General features: G+C 36.7%; 1 protein-coding gene across 1 annotated transcript in view; it reads left to right on the top strand.

The window, feature by feature from the left end:
* The first annotated feature begins 8,710 nt into the window (after nucleotides 1–8,710).
* The window catches only part of KCNH7 (potassium voltage-gated channel subfamily H member 7), a 447,227-nt gene continuing 431,201 nt past the window's right edge, over nucleotides 8,711–24,736 (top strand). The window contains exons 1-2 of the mRNA XM_057551433.1: nucleotides 8,711–8,786; nucleotides 10,458–10,688. Coding sequence (XP_057407416.1) covers nucleotides 8,711–8,786; nucleotides 10,458–10,688 — 307 coding nt within the window. The remainder of the gene's footprint in view (nucleotides 8,787–10,457; nucleotides 10,689–24,736) is intronic.

Below are 24,736 nucleotides of genomic sequence, written 5' to 3'. Positions count from 1 at the left end.
TGTTGTAGCCAACAATAGTTAGTTTGTCAAAGGCAGGTTGACAAACTCTGCCTTTTAAATGGAATGTTTAGATGAATTATATTTAAATAATTATTGGCATGATTGGGTTAAGTCTATTACATAGCTATTTTTTTGGTCCTATCTGTTCTTGATTTCTTCTCTCCTCTTCTTTTGTATTTGTTTGGAATTTTTTTTTATGATTCTACTTTATCTTTGTTCTTGAATGATTAGCTATACATCTTTATTGTTTTTATACTGGTTGCTCTAGGGTTTGCAATATATACTTTTAGCTTATTACAATCTAAGTTAAAATAATATACTGTCTCACAAGTGTTATAAGAAACTTTAAAAAATATGTTTTCATTTCCCCCCTTGTCCTTTGTTTTGTTATTTGTAATATTATTTAATTCTATATTGTTATAAACCTCAAAATTCATTGCTATTGGTCTTACTTTAAACATTCAGTTATCTTTTTTTTTCATGTTAATCTTATGATTATCTTTATTTTAAAAGATTACCTGGTTGATGAGGGGGTTATTTTATTTATTTCTTTTTTTATTGAAGTATAGTTGATTTGCAGTGTTGTGTTAGTTTCAGGTGTACAGCACAGTGATTCAGTCATGCATACATATATCTATTCTTTTTCAGATTCTTTTCCCTTATAGGTTTTTACAAAATATTGAGTATAGTTCCCTGTGCTATACAGTAGGTCCTTGTCGGTTATCTATTTTATATATAGTAGTGTGTATATGTTAATTCCAAACTCCTAATATATCCTTCCCCCTTTGGTAACTGTAAGTTTGTTTTCTATGTCTGTGAGTCTACTTCTGTTTTGTAAATAAGTTCATTTGTATCTTTTTTTTCTTTTTTAGATTCCACATATAAGCGATATCATATGATATTTGCCTTTCTCTGTCTGGTTTACTTCAGTTAGCATGATAATCTCTAAGTCCATGCAAGTTGCTGCAAATGGCATTGTTTCATTCTTTTTTATGGCTGAGTGATATTCCATTGTGTGTGTGTGTGTGTGTGTGTGTGTGTGTGTGTATACACATATATATATGGTGTATCTTCTTTATCCATTCATCTGTCAGTGCACATTTACATTGCTTCCATGTGTTGGCTATTGTAAATAGTGCTGCAATGAACATTGGGGTGCATGTATCTTTTCGAATTATAGTTTTCTCTGGATACATGCCCAGGAGTGGGATTGCAAGATCATATGGTAACTCTATCTTTAGTTTTTTAAGGAACCTCCATACTGTTCTTCATAGTGGCTAGACCAATTTACATTCCTACCAACAGTGTAGGAGGGTTCCTTTTTCTCCACTCCTTCTCCAGCATTTCTTATTTGCAATCTACAGATTCAGTGCAATCCCTATCAAATTACCAATGGCATTTTTCAAAGAACTAGAACAAAAAAGTTTAAAATTTGTATGGAAACACAAAAGACCCCAAATACACATTCAGTTATCTTGTTAAAAAAGTTTTTAAAAATTGTGGGGAAAGTTATTTTGCCCTTAGTTTTACCATTTCTTGTGATGTTCATTATTTTGTACCATGCAGTTTTTCTTCTGATAGGATTTCTCCTTCTGGATGATATTCTTTTAACACTAATCTTACTACAAGTCTGCTAGTAATGAATTCTCTTGGCTCTGCCTGAAAAAGTCTCTATTTTGCCTTAACTTATTAAACTTTTACTGTATAGTGAATCTTAAATTGACAGTTTTTTTGGGGGGTTTTATTTTGTTGTTGTTATTTTTTTAAGTAGTTGATGGATATTGCTACATTATATATCTACTAGCATAGATTCTGATGAAAATTCTCCCTTGTATGGAATACAACCTTTTTTCTTATCACTGTTTCTAAGATTAAAAAAAATCTGTATCAAACGTTATTATTAATTTGATTACAATGTGTGTCTTGGTGTGGTTTTCTTCATTTTTCTTCTGTTTGGACTTTATTGAAGTTTGTGTATCTCTGGATTCAAAAATTTTAAGTAATATTTAGCCATTACCTTTGAAATAATTTTCTTACCCTGACTCCTCTCCCCTGCTGACTCTAATTATATGTAGTTATATGTACATTAGATCACTTGATTTTTGGAGAGTTTCCATTGCTATGTCCTCAATTTCACTGATTTTTTTTTTTTTTTGGTAACGTTGAATTGCTTTTAATCTCATCTAGTGTATTTTTTTAAATTTTAGATGTTATATTTACATATCTACAGTTTGATTTGGATCTTTTTTATATCTTCCATTTCTTTCTTCATCAAGTTCATGTTTTCCTCTACCTTTTTGGACATAGGTGGTATATTTACAATAACTGTGTAATGTCTCAGTAAGCTACATGCCCAGGAGTGGGATTGCAAGATCATCCATTCAATCATCCATTTCCTTTCTGGTTGCTTCTAGTGATTGATTTCTCTCCTGCTTTTTTGCATGCCTGATAGTATTTGGTTGGATGCTGGACATTGTTAATTTTGTGTCTTGTGGTATTGGATTTTGTTGTAGTCCTTTAAATATATCTGGGTTTTATTCTGGGAAATAATTAGTATATCAATATAATCCCTTTGAGACTTGCTTCTGAGCTTAGTAGATCAGTCTCTCCTTAAGGTTTAATTTCACCCCTTTATAAACACAATAAGTTTATGAAGACTCTGACCAGTGTTCCATGCAATGGTAGGTTTTTCACTTTAGATGGTAGCATAGCAACTATTCCCAATCCCATATAAGCTTTGGTAATTGTTCTGTGCAATACTTTTCTTAGTTTCTCCCTTTGGTCTTGGGTAATTTCCTTACACACTTGTGAAAATCAGTAGGCAGACAAAAACTTGAGTTGACACCTATGCAGGTATGTGGACTTCTCTTTCTGTGCAACTTCCTCCTCTCCATGATTCTGCTCTGTAAATTCAAGCTGCCTTGATTTCCCTGAACTCCAAACTTTGTTTCTTCAATTTAATCCATTGAGCTCTGATGGGATTCCCACTTCATGCATTGTGATCTGGAAATTCTTAGCTGGTAAGCCAGGGCGGTCACAGAGCTCACCTTGTTTTGGCTCTGCACTGAAGAACAGTCTTCTGCACTCCTTGTTGTCCAATGTCTGAACACTGCTGTTTTCCATATTTTGTGCAATTATATAGTTGTTAAAAGTGAGAAGTTAATCCTGACCCCATTACTCTATCATGAATAGATGTGAAAGCCCAAGTGATAGCTTTCACATTATTTAAGTTTAGGAAAAAGCTGGTTCATAGTATTTAGATTTGCTAATATATTATAGAATTTCTGTGTAGAATAAATATGTCCACAGATATAGCGACACTTTTTAAAAATAACTAAAGCAAACTTCTTCCAGAAAAGAAGCAATCCAGCCTAGTGTAATTCTAGGAAAAAAATATTTCCACAAAGTTCAAGGATCAATTAAAATTAGGCTTAATGAATATAAGAAATAATTAATCTGGGTAATGATACAAGTGCATTTGTCAACTAAGAAACAATTTAAAGATCTACTGATATAAAAGAAATTTCATACACTATCTTAGTCTTCAAAAAACTGTAATGTGTAACAACTGGCTCATTTTTACATCAATGTGCTAAATTATTTATTAAATTGAGTCAAGAAATTATTCTCTAAAACAACCTTACTCAGGTACCCAGTCAAATCTCTCTATGTATATATATATATTTTTTTCAACAAACTTAAATTTCTAGGTTTATTTTTTCATAAATTGTAGGAGCTCAGTTTAGTCACTAGCTATTTTAAATGTCAGTTATTGACGAATGTATTAACACTGCACATATGAAAAGATTCTTTTTTGCAGAAATAGGTGTCATGTTTTAGGGAAGTGTCTACCAACACCTTATTCCTCACAGAGAAGATGTCTAAACGTACAGTAAGACTTACATGTAATCAATGAGATGAGCCAAATATTAACCATTTGGATAAAAACTATAATGTGGAGTATGTTATCACAAAAGTATCTCAGGTGAAATGAACAATAGCCATTTGGATTAAAACTAATATATAAAACACGTTATCAGAAAAGCATCTAACTTTTCTGAAGGAATATTCAAGTTTCTAACGAAATATGTTACGTTAATATGTTAGGAACAGTCACTGGTATCAGTCCCAGTCACTTAGGCTAATGAGTATGAGTACAATTCACCTACCCGTTCTTATTTTTCATGCCCCTCACCCCACCACACACAACTAGCACGGCCTTAATATAAATTAGTTAAGTCCTATATGTTAATGTTAATATTGTTAATTTACTAATTTTAGATGGTAGAACAGCTGTTACTTAAATGTTCACTGCCTGCCAGAGTTTATACTAAGCATTTTATATCTGTTTTCCTGGTTATTCTTTACACACAACTGAAAATTGGGATTATACTGATTTTAGAAATGAAGCTCTGAACAAGAGGGCTTAACTATTTTTATTGGTTTCTGCTGTAAATGGCAATTTCAGGTTAGAGCCCAGTTTTTTTCCTGCCTTTTTCACTAATCCATGCTGCAGAGAAATATTGTTATTTTAATTGATGCCCTTAAATTTTCTTCCTCTTAAGATATTGTAGAGCTACTTATGATAATACAGGCCAAAATTTGCCTAACTTGTAATTGTAAAGTCAGATGTTTCTTAGGTTTAATGTGACCCAGTTACTACGATAACACCCAGGATTCCCATAGAAGGCCACATTAAAACAGCATTTGTAATGCTGCATTGTGGTCATTAGATCATTAAACTATTTTTGTCAAATTGAGAAAACTTCACATTAATTTCATTGATTTATATTCTATGCTATTGAAAAATATGAAACAAATTATATTGTTTATTTGATCTCAAAAAGTTTTCATTCTGTCAGTATAAGAATGCCACTTAAATATCCCATAATGGTTGCTACAATTTCCTTAAAGATTCAAGCATTAATGTATGATACTTAAATAATTTCTAAAGTAGGATTCTTAAGCAGGGCTCCATTAATTCTGTGGGCTTGCATACTTGCAAACATAATTTTGTGTGTATGAAATTTATGGAGTACTTACTATGTGGTAGGCATTGTTAAAAAGTTTTAACATACTCTAAATCCTAAACTACTTAATTTTAAAGTAACAGAGACAAGTAATTTTAAGAATACATCTGAATCTATTCTCTATCCTCACCCATAAGTATACTGTGTTCAGTGTTAAACTGTACACTTGATAGGATTTCAGCAGTGGAACGTATGTGCTTTGCTCAGTATTTGGACTTCCAAAAAAAGTCCCGAATTGCTAAAAACTTATGAAACCTGGCTTCAACACAAAATCTAAAGTTCATTTTTATAGAGGGTGGGACTGAAGGAAGGGCTGGTTTTCCAGCCAGCAAGCAGCCATGATGGCCATCTTCTCCTTTGATTCTATTATTGGCTGAATATGGATTGATGTACTTGTCTCCACTGTACCAATGTATAATGCATGAACACGATTACTGGGGTAATTTAGAAACAGGATGCCTTTAATCTTCTGCTCAGATCAATCAATTACAATATATAGGTTATAGAATGTCCTATGATCTTACACTGAATCCTTAATAGAACTAATCTTAGAGCTAAATGAAGTTGGAAAAAATGTGAAGTCCACGGTGATTGCTCATATGAACACAGACAATGGAACTTTAACCATCATATGTGTAATTACCCAGAACCAATGAACAGAGACCGCACTGAAGGTGGTAGGGACAGAAAGAATACTTTGGGGAACAAAAAGTCACTTTTCAAAAGTCACTTTTCCTCTTGAAGAAGCCACTTTTCCTCCCTTAAGGTGGAATTTCAAGGGTTTCCAGACTCAATAATCTGTAAAAGTTTGTATCAGACTCATAACTAGAGACATTATGCACTGTTACCTTCTGCATGCCAATGCATCTTGTCATATGACAGATAAATGTGTTTCCAATGTGTGCATTTGGAAATGCCCGTTTCTCTTTAAAGCAATATTCATTCACTGAATTTACATGTGATTTGAAAAAAAAAAATTTTACCATACAACCTTTCCATAGCTTAGCGTTGTGTTATTATGCCTTTACAGTGTACATGAAACCTTAATTACAATGCACACAATGTGTGGTTTGTTCATTTTTTTCTGGAGTCCTTGATGCATTTTGGGAGGAATACGTTTGAGCTTGGGTTCAGCTGAGAAGCTAAGTAGAAAAAGAAGGTATTTTAGAAATGGGACGCAAGTAGCGTTCTGTGTTTCTGCGGACATCCGGTGAAGGAAGACAAGCAGTGTATGTGAACATATCAGGGACACTTGCCTGAGTTTGCAGTTCTATTGTGTGTGGCTGGATGTAGACAGAGAGCAGTTGCTAACGACATAGTCAGAGTCAGCACCATGGATAGCTCCACACGTTTAGTACCTGGGAGACGAACTCTTGTCGTTTCACAAGCCCAGCTGCAGTCAGCATACAGAAAGATCTACTTTTACTGAAAACGGGGAGAAAATGAAGCCGTACATTGGAGGAGCGTGCCTTTTTATATTCCAAGAGAGGGAACTTCACGGATTCAGGAAAGCTCAAGCTACCATAAGAGCCTAAGGGTTGTCATAGATTTCTTATTTTTAAGTAAATCTAACCGGAGAATTCAACATTCCCAGGCAATGCTCCTGATTTATTTTCATTATTCTGATAGGAAAGACTGAGAATTGCTTAGGTTCTTGTTTTTTTTTTTTTGTTTTTGTTTTTTTCTTTTTTTCCCCTTGGCTTGTGTTTTCTGGAGCATAAGTAAAAGTTATGTTTATTTCCTCGTTATTTATTACAATCCACATGATTCACCGTCTTAATTTAACCCTCCTTCTCAGCCCTTTGCAGTTCCATTCTCATTTTTTTCACTTCAGACTTCGAGGTTGTAACTGAAAAATTATGAACCCGAGTTACTTAAGGCACAGGCAAAGCAGGCTAATGGGCTCCGAGAACACCCAGAACTCCATCATGCAACTAGGTGTTTTGATAGGACCCTTCTCGCCAGCAGAAACAAGAGATTTTTCCGTGTTCTAGTTCTGTAGGTTGTAGTGGTGGCAAATTCCATTTAGAGAAAGGGGTGTGGAGAGGGCTGACTACTCGGTTAAGGGAGGAGATGACATAAATGAAGGGAAAGAAGCATGAAAAACTAGAGAAACAACTTAGAAAACACCCTCCCCTGGCATGGCTTGTCACATATGATTTCCTAAGTCTCCAGGAGGACTGTTTGGGCAGAAGTGTATGTATACCATGAGGTTCCCGTGTTGGCAGGCTCTGAGAAGCGAGAGCAGAGAGGACTATTCTCTCCCCTGAACCCTTTCCTATCATATACGAGATGATTTCTTAGAAATGGTAGAAGAAAGCAGAATGGTGTCCCTAGTGTGTTCAGGAGATGAGTGGCATGGGAGGTCACGCCAAGGCTGGTAACTCTTAGCCCCACCCACCTTTTGTTCCTGCCCCCTCTTGCCCAGCCTCGCCCATTTCAAACTCCTTCCTTGTTTTCTACCAGTTGCTTGCACAGTCTTTGGCCTTCTTATCTTTCTCGCAAGCTGCAGCGCGGAGAGACCTCATCACCCCCAACCTTGCAACTCCTCAGGGGTTCAAGCAGTGAAACCGGGCATGCTCAGCGCGGCGCCAGCAGCCTCCAGGCTTTGGGAGGCGCGGCTCAGCGCCGGGCTGGGACAGGAGTGCCAATTCAGCCCAGGCTTCAGCACCCACCTCCGCCGAGCCCAGGCTTCCGAGCTGCGCCCTGAGGCGAAACCTGCACCCTTCAGGGGTTCATCCTCAATCTTCAACCTCCTGAGCCACCAGGGCTTAGAAATAGTCTTCACTGAGGGACCGTTTTCCCACCTGTCTTGTCTTTGCAGCTAAGGGTGTTTTAGCTACCGCGGCGTGAGGAGCTCAGGAATGGGGCCCTGGGGCCGGTGGCCGTGGAGATCACCTTCCCAGAGTAGCTGTTTGTCACTGAGTTTTGGAGATTTCTTGGCTGGCTTCCGCTAAAGCACGCTTGAGTAATCCGAGCTGTGGCGGCGCCCAAGCTCCCGGGATAAAGGCAGCGCGCGCTTGTGTGTGTGTGTGTGTGTGTGTCTGTGTGTGTGTGTGTGTGTGTCTGTGTGTGTGTCTGTGTGTGTGTGTGTAGGGGGAGAGGGCGGGGATAGAAACGTCAACCACCCCCACCCCCCAGCCTCCTTGTCTTTCTCCCTTTCCTGCAAAAGCCGCCCAAGTCTTCCGTCCCGCCGCTGCCCACCCCCCGCGCCCCCCCTCCCCTCCTTAGCCATCCTCGCAGCTCTGGGCCACCGCCAGGTTAAGCCCATTTGCGCTGGGAAATCGACGCTGTTTGGGAGAAGAGAAACAGATCGATTGCCCTTGTGACTCCCCGCCCTCCTCCCCACCGCCCCCCGCCCCCCACCGCTCCCTCCCTCCCTCCTTCCCTCCCCTGCCGCCTCCCCTCACCCCGCCTCCTTCCCGCTCCCCACCCCCAAAGCCTCTCCCCCGCGGCAGTCCGGTGCGAGGCCCCCTCCGGAAGGTGAGGGGAATGGATTGGACTCCGGTGGGGAGAGCGGGTGTCTAGAAGTGGTGCTAATGGGAAGAGATTTCTGGTTTCAAAAGAGGATGCTCTGCCACAAAGAGCGGCTCGCGCGCTGGCCTGGGCTCTAGCCGAGGAGAGATCCCGGGAGAACTCCGGAGCTCGCGGGGAGCGCGCCTCGGAAGACCGGGGTCAACATGCCCGTTCGCAGGGGGCATGTGGCACCACAAAACACATTTTTGGGGACAATCATACGGAAATTTGAAGGGCAAAGTAAGTTCATTTGTTGTCTTCTCTCTTCCTCGCTTTCTGCTTCGATAGTGCACTTGGCGTCCGCCGCTTCCAAGCTGAGGAGACGGCAACTCCGGGGCTCTGTCAAGTTCAGAGGCTGTGAAACCGAGTCAGGAGGTTCGAATGGCAGCGCGAGTGTTCTGCCTGTGATATTAATTGTGATTTACATTTTAGATTATGGTCTCCATTATAGGAGGCAATTTGATCCTCCTCTCCCACTGCTCCATTATCTGCCTTGCCACTTAATTCCTACTCTTCTACTATCTTACAGGGAACGTACTAGTGTAACATGGGTTTATATTTTGTGGCCGTTTTATTGTAGACTTTCCGAAAGTCGGGAGCAAGGCAGAGCATACTATTGGAACAAGAGAATGTTAATGGTAGCAGCGATGTAAATGGCTATGCAAACTGTATTTTATTACCTTGGTTAAATTGCAAGGCTGTGGTATGACAGGGATGGTTGCTTTTGCTAGTTTATAGAAGCTAAACTTTGCATTGAATCAATGCAAATCCCAAGCTGGATAATTTGGGAAAAGTAATATCTGATCCGTGTTGATTCCCAAGGCAAACAGTTCATTATTTAAAGAATATTTTTGTCCCTTCATTATCCCCTTAAATTTCCACTAGAAATTTAAAAATTGAAGTGTAATAAGTAAATCGCACAAAGACTGAATGCAGAGAAATGTAATATTCTCATATGCACTAATTATGAGGAATAAATAATTGTTGTATAAATACATTAATTTTAGATCCTATACTTGTTAAATTTATATTTGACATTTCCTTAAAACTACATTAACACATTTATTTTTGTACATTATGCAGTTATTTTGGCACTGCATTTAGTGATGGGAGGATATAGTACTTTGTGTTCAAAATAAACTTGTGTATCCTGTTTCATATTTTATTTGGAAATAGTAAATATAATTTGTGATCAGAATTAATAAGCCCTTTGTACTAAAATCCCTACTACCATACAAAAATGCAGGGTCCCCCAAAGTAAATGTGAAAAGGTGATAACATGATATTTACTGTGTGTGTGTGTGTAAATATTTTTGTCTTCTGGATAATACATATTATGAAAAGGTGAACGTTTGCATTATTAAACTACTAATTGATGTAAAATAATTTCATTGCTAATAGTTTTGGTTTTTTTTTTTTTTAACATGATGTGTGTAGTATGCCTTAGAGAGATAGAGAAAAGCCAAATCCAGGAATAATAACTACTTTAAGAAAGTTGTACTCTAAGGGCCAAGGTTGAAATGAGGAACCTGACAGCTACAGGATGCTTCACTGTTTTGCCTTCTAAAATACCTTACAATTAAATGGCATTCTGGAACTATCAGTGGGCCAGCTGCTTATCTGAGTGTGCATTAGGACCCTTGAGAGTCACAGGGCTTGAGAACTAGACTATTTGGGAAATGATAGTCTCAAAATTTGAAGAAAAGCTTCTTAATACTTTTTGTTAAAACTACTTAGGACCATTAATTTCTTATTTAGAGTTTTTTTTTTTTTTCCTTTTAAAATCGGGGCAGTTAGCAATTTGGGAAGCACCTGCATTTCAGATCTCCTGTTATGCAACAAATTGTTCCAGTGTTTATGAGAATCTTGAGGAAGCTTTTTAAAAGATGCCCTACTATCTTTTCATTACAGATAAAAAATTTATCATTGCAAATGCCAGAGTGCAGAACTGTGCCATCATCTACTGCAACGATGGGTTCTGCGAGATGACTGGTTTCTCCAGGCCAGACGTCATGCAAAAGCCATGCACCTGCGACTTTCTCCACGGGCCCGAGACCAAGAGGCATGATATTGCCCAAATTGCCCAGGCATTGCTGGGGTCAGAGGAGAGAAAAGTGGAGGTCACCTACTATCACAAAAATGGTAAAGTTTATCTATTTAAGATTCCTTGTGTTTTATTCCATTAAAATGAAATTTTGACAATTGATTACTGAAAGTTCATAGTCAGAGAAGCCCCTAATAGTCAATTGGAGATATATGATTTGCTTGTCGTGTTGCAGGATTCAAGAAATGTGGAGACTCTCATTAGTGGACTAGTACGGACAATTTCTTTTTTGAATAAGGGTACTCTGTACTCTTCAAAAGTCCAGTAACTTAATGTCACTGAGGACAAAATGCCACAAATCAATCTTACTCTCTTCCCTAAGGAATAACTTAAAAGCCAATAATTTCCTGGTTGCGCTGATACGCATTTAGTAGGAGAGAAATAAGGTTTTATTTGCTTGAACTTGAAAATATTTCACAAAGTCTTGTAGAAAAATGTATATCTGAAACTAAGACTGTTACTGTTATAGATGTTTCTTGGCTCTTCAGCTTTATTTGGTAGGCAACACCTCTTGTTTCTTTTGATCCTTTTTATATAAGATTAAGGATGATATATAGGAACTTATAAAATTGGTCTAGTAAACCTATGTATATTCAAATAATAAAGGCTGTTCATGTATTCAAGATTTGTCCTAAAGTAAGAAATGGAGAAAAGGAACTATGATATGTAGAATTATTAGTATTCATTTTTATAGCTGCAGCAAAACTGGCATCTGAAACTTAAGGTCACACCTCAACTTCAAGGGCACTCCTCCTTCTTTTAGGCTTGCTATGGGAGCATAAACCTGTTAGACCTATAATAGTTCTCAAAGAAATGGGCATGCACTCATTATATACATAATATATATATATTAACTCACATGTATGAATATTCAGATATACCCATTTTAAAGTATATACATTCTCAAATGTGAACACTTAATGATATCTGACAATTTAGAGCTTAAAGATAAATCAATTAAAAATGCATGTTATCGTTTGTTTTGTTGATATTGCTTTATCATTTTTTAAATTCCATTGATAGAAATCAGTGAGGCAGAGGGGTATCTAGTCAGATTTTTAGGTAACTCTTAAGATTTATAAACGAGTAAATGAGTGATGTGTTATAGCTTATATCATATAATGACTCATCATTTGGTAAAATACATTCTAACAGGGAAAAGGTTTAGCTCTTCCTCTTGTTTTCTCATAATTAAATATTTCATGATAGAAAATGTACAACTCTTAATTACTGGATTTTCCTTAACATCATCTTAAGTGGGTATGAATAACAAAGTGTGACTGGAACAGGTTTGTATAACTTTGGATTAATCTGGAATTAAATCAGTTATATCATTACCAATCAAAATAGAGATAGGTTTTAAAGTTCTCATTTCCCCCCTACTTTTCCATCAGTAGGGTTGGCATACTAGAAATAGCTTAATTGCTCTGTTGTCTTGAAAGCATTTCTTGGACAGAGGCTCTCACTACTCAAATGCAGTTCATCTTTTTTGTGTGTGTATCTGATGCCAACAGTTGGATGTCTGACATTTTTTCCCATATGAGTATCTATCACGATGTCCCATAGTCTGTATTGTGGTTACTGTAGGGTGTGTTGGTTCTAATGTTTTCTGGTACATTTAAGAATTTTTTCAACTTGTAGAATTTAAGTATAAAATGAATCTGGACTGTAGGGACCACTTAGATACTAACTATATTTTTCAGACCATATTTTCAGATAGAAAAGAGTGTTATTTATTAAACTGCAAGTAAAATGGTGATGTTTGGAAGCCTAGTTTAACTTGTACAATGTGACTGTGTAAAATGATCTCAAAACACCTTTAAAAACCAATTTAATGTGGAGTCACAAACATGGATGTAAAAATTTCTACAGTAAAAGTGCTGGTACATTGACTAATGCAAATCATACCATCAGTGATTTGCTTGGTTATATGAATTAAAACCTCCTTGTTTTAGACAAGGAATCTTTATTTGGAAGCTTGTTTAGGTATATAAATATCAACCTTTGGTGATAATTTTGATTCTGTTGCCTTCATTTTCAGTTGTGACTCAATCTTCAAGGGCTTGAGTATCCTCAGAGTCAATGACAAATGCTGCCTATTTTGCTTTTATTTTTATGGGGAACATGAGGTGATGGGCCACCTTTTTCTTTTTTTCCAAAGAAAAATATTAATTTGAATGACCTTTGTAGATTGAGAAGACACAGTCAGACTTATTTGCTCTGAATGTAATAAACTTGTGTTTTTGCTACTAGTTCAGATACCTTGAATAGAATCTTCTGAGTGTATTAGTTTTATTCACATGGCAACTGCAAAATCAGTCAGAGCTTGTGAAGTTCAAATGCTTTGAAAGTCTTCCCTGCCAGCCACTCTGAATTTATAAAAGCAGGAAAGGACAAGATCACCAACATTTTCATTGGTTTGTGTCCCAAAGTTTCCTTCATTCTTTATTATTGAGGTCATTTACTTTTGAGAGGTTCTTGGTTTCGTAAGTATATGCAGTAAATGCTTCCTTTATTTATGCTTTATTTAGCATCTCATTGTAATATGAATCGTGATGCAATAAGCACAGTGAGCAAATTAACAAAAAGTTGAGATACACTGTTTCCACTTTTTCCATTCACTCACACTGGAGTAACAAAAATATGCCCATGGCATTATTTCTGAAAGCTTGTTTTCCAAAGTGACCCAGAGGCTTTATAAGCAGTTTAAACTTTTGATCTATGCAAGGAGTTCACATTGACGTGGTGTATCGTGAGCTGCATGATCACCACTGTGAAGCAATGCTTCCTACAATATTCCTTTATGTGATTTTACCAGGTACAGTTGGGCTTGCTGTTTACCAGAATATCAATTTTTTAAAACCTAGTTATTTGCAGTAGGAATATTTGACAGCCCTTCCTTTGAGGATTCTATTTTACAGCTTAAGTCATTATTGCATAAATCATTCTTGGCAGCTGTGAAATATTGCTTGCGGTGATAAAGCTGTAAATCTTTTGACATAAAACTCTAATTATACAAAACTATAATTATGCTGAAGCTTATATAAGGATGGGCATGTATTTTAATAGCATAATACATGTACTTTAAAAACACCTTTTAAGCAATAGTGATTGAGAAATAACAAACACTTCAGCTATTAACTAGCTCATAGTTTGGAGATGATGTTAATAGTAAGGTAACAGAAGAACAATTTAGTTGGTCATCCTTTAATTTATTGCTCATCTGGTTTGGGGTGTGTCATGGAACAGAGCTAGCTAGTTGAAGTGCTAAACTGCTTCCATCACATCTAGATATGTGATTTTTACCTTAAATTATCAAGCCACTCTAAACATTTGGAAAAATCAAAGTAAATTTCTCCAAGAGAAATAAAGGTCTTAACTCAGTAGGAAAACAGGACTTAAAATGCATTATTTTTAGAGGTCAGAGTGTTTCTGTATTTTTGCCACTATGCTTTCAGACATAGTGCAACAGCAACTTTTTTTTTTTAGCAAATCAGAAATGTCCCTATCTTTGTGTTGCTTTTAAAGAACTAAAGGATGAGAAGGGGCTGAGGGAAGTCCTTTTCTGATCCAGTCAGAGACCAGATCCAGACAGGGCACCAGTCATGCTGGGACCAGTACAAAGTTCCAGAGGTATTGTTTGATTCAACTCAACTCAAAAGAGGTTTTGGTTTGGTAAGATTGAATCTACCATTTCTAAGAATTATGAGAAAAGGCCTTATAGAAAAGACTGTGTTGTTAAGAGTAAAGGTGAAGATGCATACTTAGTGCCACCTCTCTCTCAGGTAAGGTCTTAGGCACTAGAGAAACAGTAGGAGGAGATGCAAAGGAGTATCCAACCTTATCTCTGCTTTCAGGATGTTTGAATCATAGAGTGACTAATGTGCATTTCCATCTTCTAAACCCCAAGATGTTTTCTTGAAATTATTTTTAAAGAAAAACACTATATAGACTATGAATTGAAGAAGCTTTTATATAAATGGAGACCAGAATTTAGGGTTAATTACCACTCTTCCTCTGTTCCCCACATCTAAAATAAACTTGTCTATGTGTATTTCCTCTCACCTTTTGTCACTATACATAAGACAAACTTATTAAAGAAGCAGTGTAGTTTAGTTAAAATTTTAATAGCTCCAAAATAAATTTTATAATAGCTTTATATGTTATATGGCATGCAAATATTCAGCCCTCTTAATTTCTGAATTGTGTAGGTAGAGATAAAGATGGTAGTCTTTAGAGAAAACTAGAAATATATTTTGTGTGCGTGTAATTCAAGCAACAAGAAAGTTTTCCAGGGAAGATCTTGCCTAGAATGTGTTTCGGTGTTCATTTAAACTTTCAGTTTATACATTTTCATGCTCCGTCCAGTAGTATATAGTAACAACAGTAACATAAACTACATTTTCTTTTACATAACTAAACTTCATAGCGTTTCATGGACTCTAGTTATTGTATAGAATTTAGATTTGATCAATTGTATTTGTTGATAAAATAAGAATTCTCAAAAAACTCTCCTCCTCACAGTTTGAAAATTTTATTTCAGTATTGTCCCAAGTGAAAACAAAATGTCCTAAAACTGTGGGTGCGCTCTGTTCATCAGCCATTTTCCCCACCACCAGCACCATACCTCTAAACAGGTTTGGTGCTGAAAAGAAGCCGTCTTGTCTGCCAGCTTGCGGAATGACTACTCAGTTACTTTCTCACCCAAGGGGCTTGAGAACACGGTCAGCTTAGGGCTATAGGCATAGGCTAGACTTAGTGGGAGGAACTGACTTCTCTGGCTTCTGTTGGCTTCCAATGTTGTTTTTATTTTTATTTTTTGGCTATAAATAGTCACTAAATCAATTACTGGTGGTCAGCGGTAGAGAGAGTCCTAGGATAATTGATTCGCAGGGAAGTAGCAGTTGGAGTATAAGATGTTAAGACATCAACATTCATCTGGCCATCTAATCTAGAAACCTCAGGGTCATTTTCTGTTGTCTGCTCTCTGTTCTCCCTAAACCCAGTTAGTCACCAATTCCTTTCAATATTTACATCTGAAATATCTCCTAATGCCAACCCCACATTTCCATCACTGCCAAGTGCTCTGTTGAAGCCCTCTTCATCCTTCTTCTGGAGGATTGAGGACTGAAACTTCCCTCCCTTTACAATTCATTCTCTACAGTACCATCAGAGAGCTATTTCTGAAATAAAAATCACATACGACTGATGACTTATCAGAGCCAAAAGTCATTGTAAATGAATTTCATGTACTAAATAATGAGTACAACAATCCCATAAGATATATGCTCTTATTCTTCTTATTTTATGAGGAGAACCCTGCACCTGAGAGAGATGAACTTGCCAAATCACACTTAAGTGGTGATGCCCAAGCCCTTAAAAATTTTTCCATATTTTCTGCTCAAAGTACTTAGGTCATGCCTTGGCTTAAAAAGCTATCTTAACTCCTTAAAACTCTCACTGATAAAGTTCTGGACTCTGTAGTATGATACTTGGTGCCTTCAGAATTGAATTCACTTGGGTTTTTAAGTAGGATGTGTTTAGAGGAACTAGCTGGACCCCCAGCTCTGACAGTAACTAGGTGAACTTGATCAAGTTTACCTTCTTGGTGCCTCAGTTTCCTTTTCTGATATATATTTGGAGAATAACATCTACTGTGTTAGGCTGATTGAATGTTTTATATAGAACAGAGTACATAGCATTATTTATAGTATGGTTTCTTGCCCATAATATGTGTTTGATAAATATTAGTTGAATATCTTGCCAACTCCATTTCTCCTACAAATCTTATGCTCCCATAATACAGGACTGCTCAGAGTTTCTCAAAGAAGCCATGCCCTTTTATGTCACCAAGGCTTTGTTCACCCTTCAAAAGTCTTGCTTTACCTATAATAAACACTGCAAAGTCTCTGTGATGGGATTACATTTCTCTCAGCTTCTCACCCTAAAGAAGGCATTATCATCCTTCCAACGACAGATCAAAACAAATCTCTGTGATGTACTTCCTGACACCCCCACTGCCTGTTCCTGAACATTAACATTCCTCTGTATCTCTACAACCCTTGGTTCTCGACTCCAGGGTAGCACCTGGGATGTGCTACATGTCATTATATATTATTGTAGCTAATTTTGAGCTCATTCAAAGAAAATACCAAGTCTTATTAATTTCTATGTCCAGAATGTATGGAAGACTGCCTGGTATGAACTACGTGCTCAATTAGCATTCACACAAAGAACACAGAGAAGATAAGAAATGGAACCATAGAGCTGGGGAGACAAGAAACAGATTAACATCAGGAGATGTTGTGCAAAGTGTGTTATAGGGAAAGTGTGATGTTTTGATTTTTCTTATTTTTTTTTAACATCTTTATTGGAGTATAATTGCTTTACAATGGTGTGTTAGTTTCTGCTGTATAACAAAGTGAATCAGCTATACATATACATATATCCCCATATCCCCTCCTTCTTGTGTCTGCCTCCCACACTCCCTATCCCACCCCTCTAGGTGGTCACAAAGCACCGAGCTGACCTCCCTGGGCTATGCGGATGCTTCCTACTAGCTATCTATTTTACATTTGGTAGTGTATATATGTCCATGCCACTCTCTCACTTCGTCCCAGCTTACCCTTACCCCTCACCGTGTCCTCAAGTCCATTCCATTGGACTACGTCTGCATCTTTATTCCTGTCCTGCCCCTAGGTTCTTCAGAACCACTTTTTTTTTTTTTTTTAGATTCCATATATATGTGTTAGCATACAGTATTTGTTTTTCTCTTTCAGACTTATTTCACTCTGTATGACAGACTCTAGGTCCATCCACCTCACTACAAAAACTCAATTTCGTTTATTTTAATGGCTGAGTAATATTCCATTGTATATATGTGCCACATCTTCTTTATCCATTCATCTGTTGATGGACACTTAGGTTGCTTCCATGTCCTGGCTATTGTAAATAATGCTGCAGTGAACATTGTGGTATATGACTCTGTTTGAATTATGGTGTTCTAGGGTATATGCCCAGTAGTGGGATTGCTGGGTCATATGTTAGTTATATTTATAGTTTTTTAAGGAACCTCCATACTGTTCTCCATAGTGGCTATATCAATTTACATTCCCACCAACAGTGCAAGAGGGTTCCCTTTTCTCCACACCCTCTCCAACATTTATTATTTGTAGATTTTTTGATGATGGCCATTCTGACTGGTGTGAGGTGATACCTTATTGTAGTTTTGATTTGCATTTCTCTAATTATTAGTGATGTTGAGCATCCTTTCATGTGATTGTTGGCAATCTGTATATCTTCTTTGGAGAAATGTCTATTTAGGTCTTCTGCCCATTTTTGGATTGGATTGTTTGTTTTTTTGATATTGAACTGCATGAGCTGCTTGTATATTTTGGAGATTAATCCTTTGTCAGTTGCTTCATTTGCAATATTTTCTCCCATTTTGAGGGTTGTCTTTTGGTCTTGTTTATGGTTTCCTTTGCTGTGCAAAAGCTTTTAAGTTTCATTAGGTCCCATTTGTTTATTTGTGTTTTTATTTCCCTTTCTCTAGGAGGTGGGTCAAAAAGGATCTTGCTGTGACTTATGTCATACAGTGTTCTGCCTATGTTTTCCTCTAAGAGTTTTATAGTGTCTGGCCTTACATTTAGGTCTTTAATCCATTTTGAGTTTATTTTTGTGTGTGGTGTTAGGGAGTGTTCTAATTTCATTCTTTTACATGTAGCTGTCCAGTTTTCCCAGCACCACTTATTGAAGAGGCTGTCTTTTCTCCATTGTATATTCTTGCCTCCTTTATCAAAGATAAGGTGACCATATGTGTGTGGGTTTATCTCTGGGCTTTCTATCCTGTTCCATTGATCTATATTTCTGTTTTTGTGCCAGTACCATACTGTCTTGATTACTGAAGCTTTGTAGTATAGTTTGAAGTCAGGGAGCCTGATTCCTCCAGCTCCGTTTTTCTTTCTCAAGATTGCTTTGGCTATTCGGGGTCTTTTGTGTTTCCATACAAATTATGCAATTTTTTGTTCTAGTTCTGTGAAAAATGCCATTGGTAGTTTGATAGGGATTGCATTGAATCTGTATATAGCTTTGGTAGTATAGCATTTTCACAATGTTAATTCTTCCAATCCAAGAACATGGTATATCTCTCCATCTGTTTGTATCATCTTTAATTTCTTTCATCAGTGTCTTATAGTTTTCTGCATACAGGTCTTGTGTCTCCGTAGGTAGGGTTATTCCTAGGTATTTTATTCTTTTTGTTGCAGTGGTAAATGGGAGTGTTTCCTTAATTTCTTTTTCAGATTTTTCATCATTAGTGTATAGCAATGCAAGAGATTTCTGTGTATTAATTTTGTATACTGCTACTCTACCACATTCATTGATTAGCTCTAGTAGTTTTCTAGTAGCATCTTTAGGATTCTCTATGTATAGTATCATGTCATCTGCAAGCAGTGACAGTTTTACTTCTTCTCCAATTTGGATTCCTTTTAATTTATTTTTCTTCTCTGATTGCTGTGGCTAAAATTTCCAAAACTATGTTGACTAATAGTGATGAGAGTGGGACACCTTGTCTTGTTCCTGATCTTAGAGGAAATGGTTTCAGTTTTTCACCATTGAGAATGATGTTGACTGTGGGTTTGTCATCTATGACCTTTGTTATGTTGAGGTATGTTCCCTCTATGCCTACTTTCTGGAGACTTTTTATCATAAATCAGTGCTGAATTTTGTTGAAAGCATTTTCTGCATCTATTGAGATCATCATATGGTTTTTATCCTTCTTTGTTAACATGGTATATCACATTGATTGATTTGTGTATATTGAAGAATCCTTGCATTCCTAGGATAAACCTCACTTGATCATGGTGTATGATCCTTTTAATGTGCTGTTGGATTCTGTCTGCTAGTATTTTGTTGAGGATTTTTGCATCTATGTTCATCAGCTATATTGGCCTGCTGTTCTTAGGAACAATTTTCACCTTAATTGTATTAACGGACCTATTTCTTTGCTTAATAAACTAAGGTATTAAATAATCTTCATAGCCTATAACTATGTAGATAACTAGAAAAATATTTAATAAAGAGAAGAGCTGGTAACTAGGAATTATTAAGCCGTTACCCGTGTTCACTCGCCACCAAATCAAAATATCACTCACTAGTGTCTCCAATAATCTCTGTGTAATAGCCAGACACAAAGTTCTCTTGTGACTTGAATTCATTGCTGTGTTTGACACAGTTACCCCACCGACTCTACAAGTTACGCAGTATTGGCATTTTATATCTAGTAGAACATCTCATCCTTCACTGTTTCCCTTGAGAATTCTTAATTGGTAGTGAAGCTTGATCTCAGGGTCACTCAATAATGAGTGTTAAATCTACAGTAATAAAGTTAGCTTATTAAAAACAATACAAATAATAATTATTATTATTGTAAAGTGAATGTTTTCTCTCTCTTTACTGTGCTGTCTACATTTAGCAAAATTATAGAACTACCAGGAAGCAATGGAAGACATTAATCACCATAGTGAGGAGATTTGTCCTATTACTGAACAGTTAGGAGGGTCAAATTGCCACTTGTCACAGATGTGTTACAAGAAAACCGAGTACCAGGCTTGTATCACCATGACTGAACATTTCATATCTTCCTCTTGCTTCTTTAATTTGTATGAAATATCTAATTAAGAAAATCAAAGTACTCTTTCTGTAGACAGTTAAATTGTTGTTGAGGCAGCTCCCATGCCCTTTGCTCAGTTAAGTGGATCTGTGTGTGTTCAAGCTCTCCTTTTTGTGGTTTCCACTGTTTTGTGGAGTGTCTCGCACTACTTTTTACTTCTAAAAAGGGTAAAATAGCCTTAGCTGGCTCTTGGTGGATAAGAATTGGGGAGAAGGAGTGAGAGAGGACTGGGGTGTATTTTGGACCTTAGTCCCGCTCAGTTTCTAAAATAACCTCAAACTGGACTGCACTGGTGGGTAGGGCTGTCTGAGCCATGCTGCTTTGGTTCACCTGCTTTTTCCTCCAGGACAACCAGTCAGAAGACATTGTTACAGCAGGTGGAATCTCTCCATTGCTGGTTTTGTTGTCTCCTTTATTCCTTCTTTCCTGAGAATCATTAGGAGTGTTTCTATTGTCGTTCACTGTTTTGATAGGACATTTAATTCTTGCTTGTTGTTTGAAATATCGGTTTTGAGAAACATGTAATAACTGCATGGGTTCAAGACAACTTAAAATGACTATCTCGTCTCATACTGACCTCTGTGTTCCGAACACCCTTCTTAATTCTATTCAGTGAAATCTGTATTAATTACTCAAGGTGATGTGCATGATGACAAAAATTAAAGTACAAAATTGGTGGTGGTTTCATAATCAATTTCTCAAAGATCAAGTAAAGAACAAAATCCAGGAAAAACTAAATAAGGTATTTATATATAAAAAAATATATATTTGTGTTAGAAAAGATCACCTATTGACATCACAGCCCTAAGGGCTTTGAATATACTAATTAAGACTGCATGAATTCAATAAATGCAACATGCAACATTATCTGTTGTGTGACTAATTTTTTTTTTTTTAATTTTATTTATTTATTTATTTATTTATGGCTGTGTTGGATCTTCGTTTCTGTGTGAGGGCTTTCTCTAGTTGCGGCAAGTGGGGGCCACTCTTCATTGCGGTGCGCGGGCCTCTTATTATCGCGGCCTCTCGTTGCGGAGCACAGACTCCAGATGCGCAGGCTCAGTAATTGTGGCTCACGGGCCTAGTCGCTCCGCGGCATGTGGGATCTTCCCAGACCAGGGCTCGAACCCATGTCCCCTGCACTGGCAGGCAGACTCTCAACCACTGCGCCACCAGGGAAGCCCATGTTGTGTGACTAATTTTTAAACACGTTCCCATTTACTTCTCTTAGCTAAATTCGTTAAATTTTCTTCCGGTTTTGCTAAAAATTTCTATGTACACCATCCATTTTCTTTAATCGTGTTAATCAGTAATGTTTAGCTACACATTTATTTAGGTCTTTTATATACATGGTTGTGCACTCTGGGTTTTAATTCTTTTGGTTGTAGTTCATGGACCATAGTCCTCCACCCAATATAGATCTTTTCCCAAAGGATTAATGTTAATTGAGTTCCAATTCTGTACAGGCTCTTTATATAAATTACTTTATCTGATTTTCATGACAGCTTTGGGAGTAGACATTATCCCACTTTACAGATTAAAATGAAGTTCAGAGTAAAGTACTGATGATCACAGGGCAAAGTGGAGATGAGGTTTAAAATCTAGATTTGTCTATGCTTGCAAACTTTGTTGCCTCCAAATGATACACTTTTTAAACCTTACTCTACCCCATCCTGTATGTCCTAATTCTAGTTATTAATCACAGATTCTTATTGATTATTTGAGGTGTGAATCTGATTAATTTAATTTGCACCAAAGGGTGAATGAATGAAGCAAGCTTTATCCTAGGTATTTTGTATTTTAAACAGGACAGTCATTCAAAGTCAATCTCTATTTGGCAGGATGTTCGATTTCAGTGGGTTGATGATAGCTGGTGTGTGCCTGTAATCTTTGCATTATTATTAATGGCACTCTTTTTTGCTCTTAAATGTGTCTCTGTTTTGGACTGTCAACTTAGGTTTGGGAGACATTTTTACTTAAGACTCCCTCAGCTACTATGTGTCTATTTCCTTATCCAGGAAATCCAGAAGAAAATGCATGGGGTAGTGTGATTCAGGAGCAGAAGTCCTAATGTATTCTTATCCTCTCTCCTTCCTACAACAAGGTTTTATTTCCTGGCAAAATTATGTGGCTTAACAAAATTCACCAAAATTCACCAAAGTATTTAAAAGGGAAATCTAATTTACTGGTATGAAGAGGGTTTGCTTTATTTAAAACATCTCCAACTTTTTTCACCTTGGGCCAAATGTCAGACTCAGTTCGTGCTACACACCCTACGATCTTGTGCCTTCCAACTCCTCCCAGAGCCTGCCATTCTCTCCTTTACATGATCTCTAAATTTCTCAGGCAACCTTGTCCACAGTTCCTAACATTTTTTCCCCTTGTCTCTACAAGAACAGCTATGGAATTTTCTTGTATTAATTTATTTCTATGTCTGTCTCTTCCACTCAAAGTTAAACTCTCTGAAGGGACTTATCAATGCACTTATTTTGAAAAGGGAGGAAACGGAAGGAGAGCAAAAAATAAATTTAAAAGAACCCAGGAATACACCTGTTCACTGATGAAAATGTCAGGTAGCACATTCTAGAGAAGTCTCACTCATTCAACATCCTGTGCCTAGATATGGGAGTTGTAAAAATTAACAACTTATGTTGTTTATTAGTTGAGTAATTTAACTTGCTCCCATGTGGCTTGTATCTTATGAAGCAATTTGTTCTAGTACTCAATAACCTGTAGCTTTTTCTAAAAAGGCATAACAACTAACCAACCTTCTTCACCTAGAAGGAGAGAGGTGAATGATTAGGACAGTCCAGATAGATCCTTAATGTCTACACAGTCAGCTGATTCTGGTGGTGCAACCACAGGTCAATAAAAGGGAGAATATGTCTACATGTTCTTATAATAATATATGCAAATTTGCAAGCCATCCTAGCTGTCCCTGGATCTTCTTAGTTGAATACATCAAATACTCATATCAATGATCAAAATTTGATCATTTTATGATCAAATACTCATAAAACCTTGCAATTATTCTGATGTCTTTTTCTGCTATCTTTCTCCACACACTGAATACAGTCTTGAACTTACATGTGTCTCCAAACACATTTAATTCTTTTGCCCCAACTCTGAGTCATGGATTGAGATTGTAAGGCCTGTATGGTATCAGCAGACACTTCATCAGTCACATCCTGATACAGGATTTCACCACCTCAGCAAGGACTTCATGTCTATTCTCTCTCAAAGTGGTGTAACTCGACTGTCAAAAAATTAGAAAATAAGAGACTAGATAGAAAAAAAATACCTATAATCTTGAACCTAAGAGATAGCCACTGTTAAAATGATGGCATGTATTGTGTATAATTTTTCTACCAAAGACACATACACTCACATATGCACACACACCCACTTTTGTGTTATATGATCAAGATAGCATTATATATACCAAACTCTAGCCTGTTTTCCTCACTGAAAACTTTATCCTGAATGTGTATATATTTTAATGATTGTATAATCTTTATAACATGGCCAGTCCATAAATTATTTTAATATTCACAAAATATTGCATTGAAGGAAATAACATATTACCGACAATACCCTATTATTGAACACTACCATTTCCAACTCTTCGCAATTGTAAAAACATACTAATTTTTCCTTAGTATATACTACTAGAAGTATAATTGCTGGGTAAAACAGTATGTGTACCTAAAAACCTTTGGTACCTCCTGTCAAATTATATTCCACTTAATTGCACATTTTCTGTGTATAATAAAATTGGTATTCTTTTTAATTTTTGTTGACCAATAAAAATAGTATCTTATTGCCAGATCACTGAATTTAACCCCAAATCATTATTGAAAAATGTGTAGAAAATATTTAGAACTAACAGTGCTCAATATTGCCAAACCTATGGAGCTATGGGACTTTCCTGTCGGGATGCCCCTCCCCACACCAGGGTCCGTCTTCCAAAAACTGCTTTTCACATTCATATTTTCATTTCAGCAATTTGCTGGCAGTTTTCCAAGTCTTGGATTCAGAAACTAGTACCAATTTTTGACTATTTAGCAGTGTTCCTTGAATTTTTTCTCCTTTCTATTTAGAATGAGTTGGATTTTAAGTTATTTTCAGTATTGCTTATTATCTATGAAAACTATGATGAAAAGCTTGATTAGTGAAGTTTTTATTCAATAACTCGCATATGAATATATCTACATATACATAAATATATTCAAATTTTTATAGATTTGTTTAGATTCAAGTGATAGGCATGAAAGGCAATAAATTCATAATAAATAAACTTTCAGCTAGGATACCATGTAACAGAAATGAAATATAATCGTAAGTGGTATCAATTACTCAAAATTACACAATAATGTGTGAGGAAATATACAAGCAACAGAAACTGAACATAGTATA

This window comes from Balaenoptera acutorostrata, chromosome 8 (assembly GCF_949987535.1).
Source record: "Balaenoptera acutorostrata chromosome 8, mBalAcu1.1, whole genome shotgun sequence".
Classification (NCBI taxonomy): domain Eukaryota; kingdom Metazoa; phylum Chordata; class Mammalia; order Artiodactyla; family Balaenopteridae; genus Balaenoptera; species Balaenoptera acutorostrata.
This window is presented reverse-complemented; position numbering and strand designations above follow the sequence as displayed.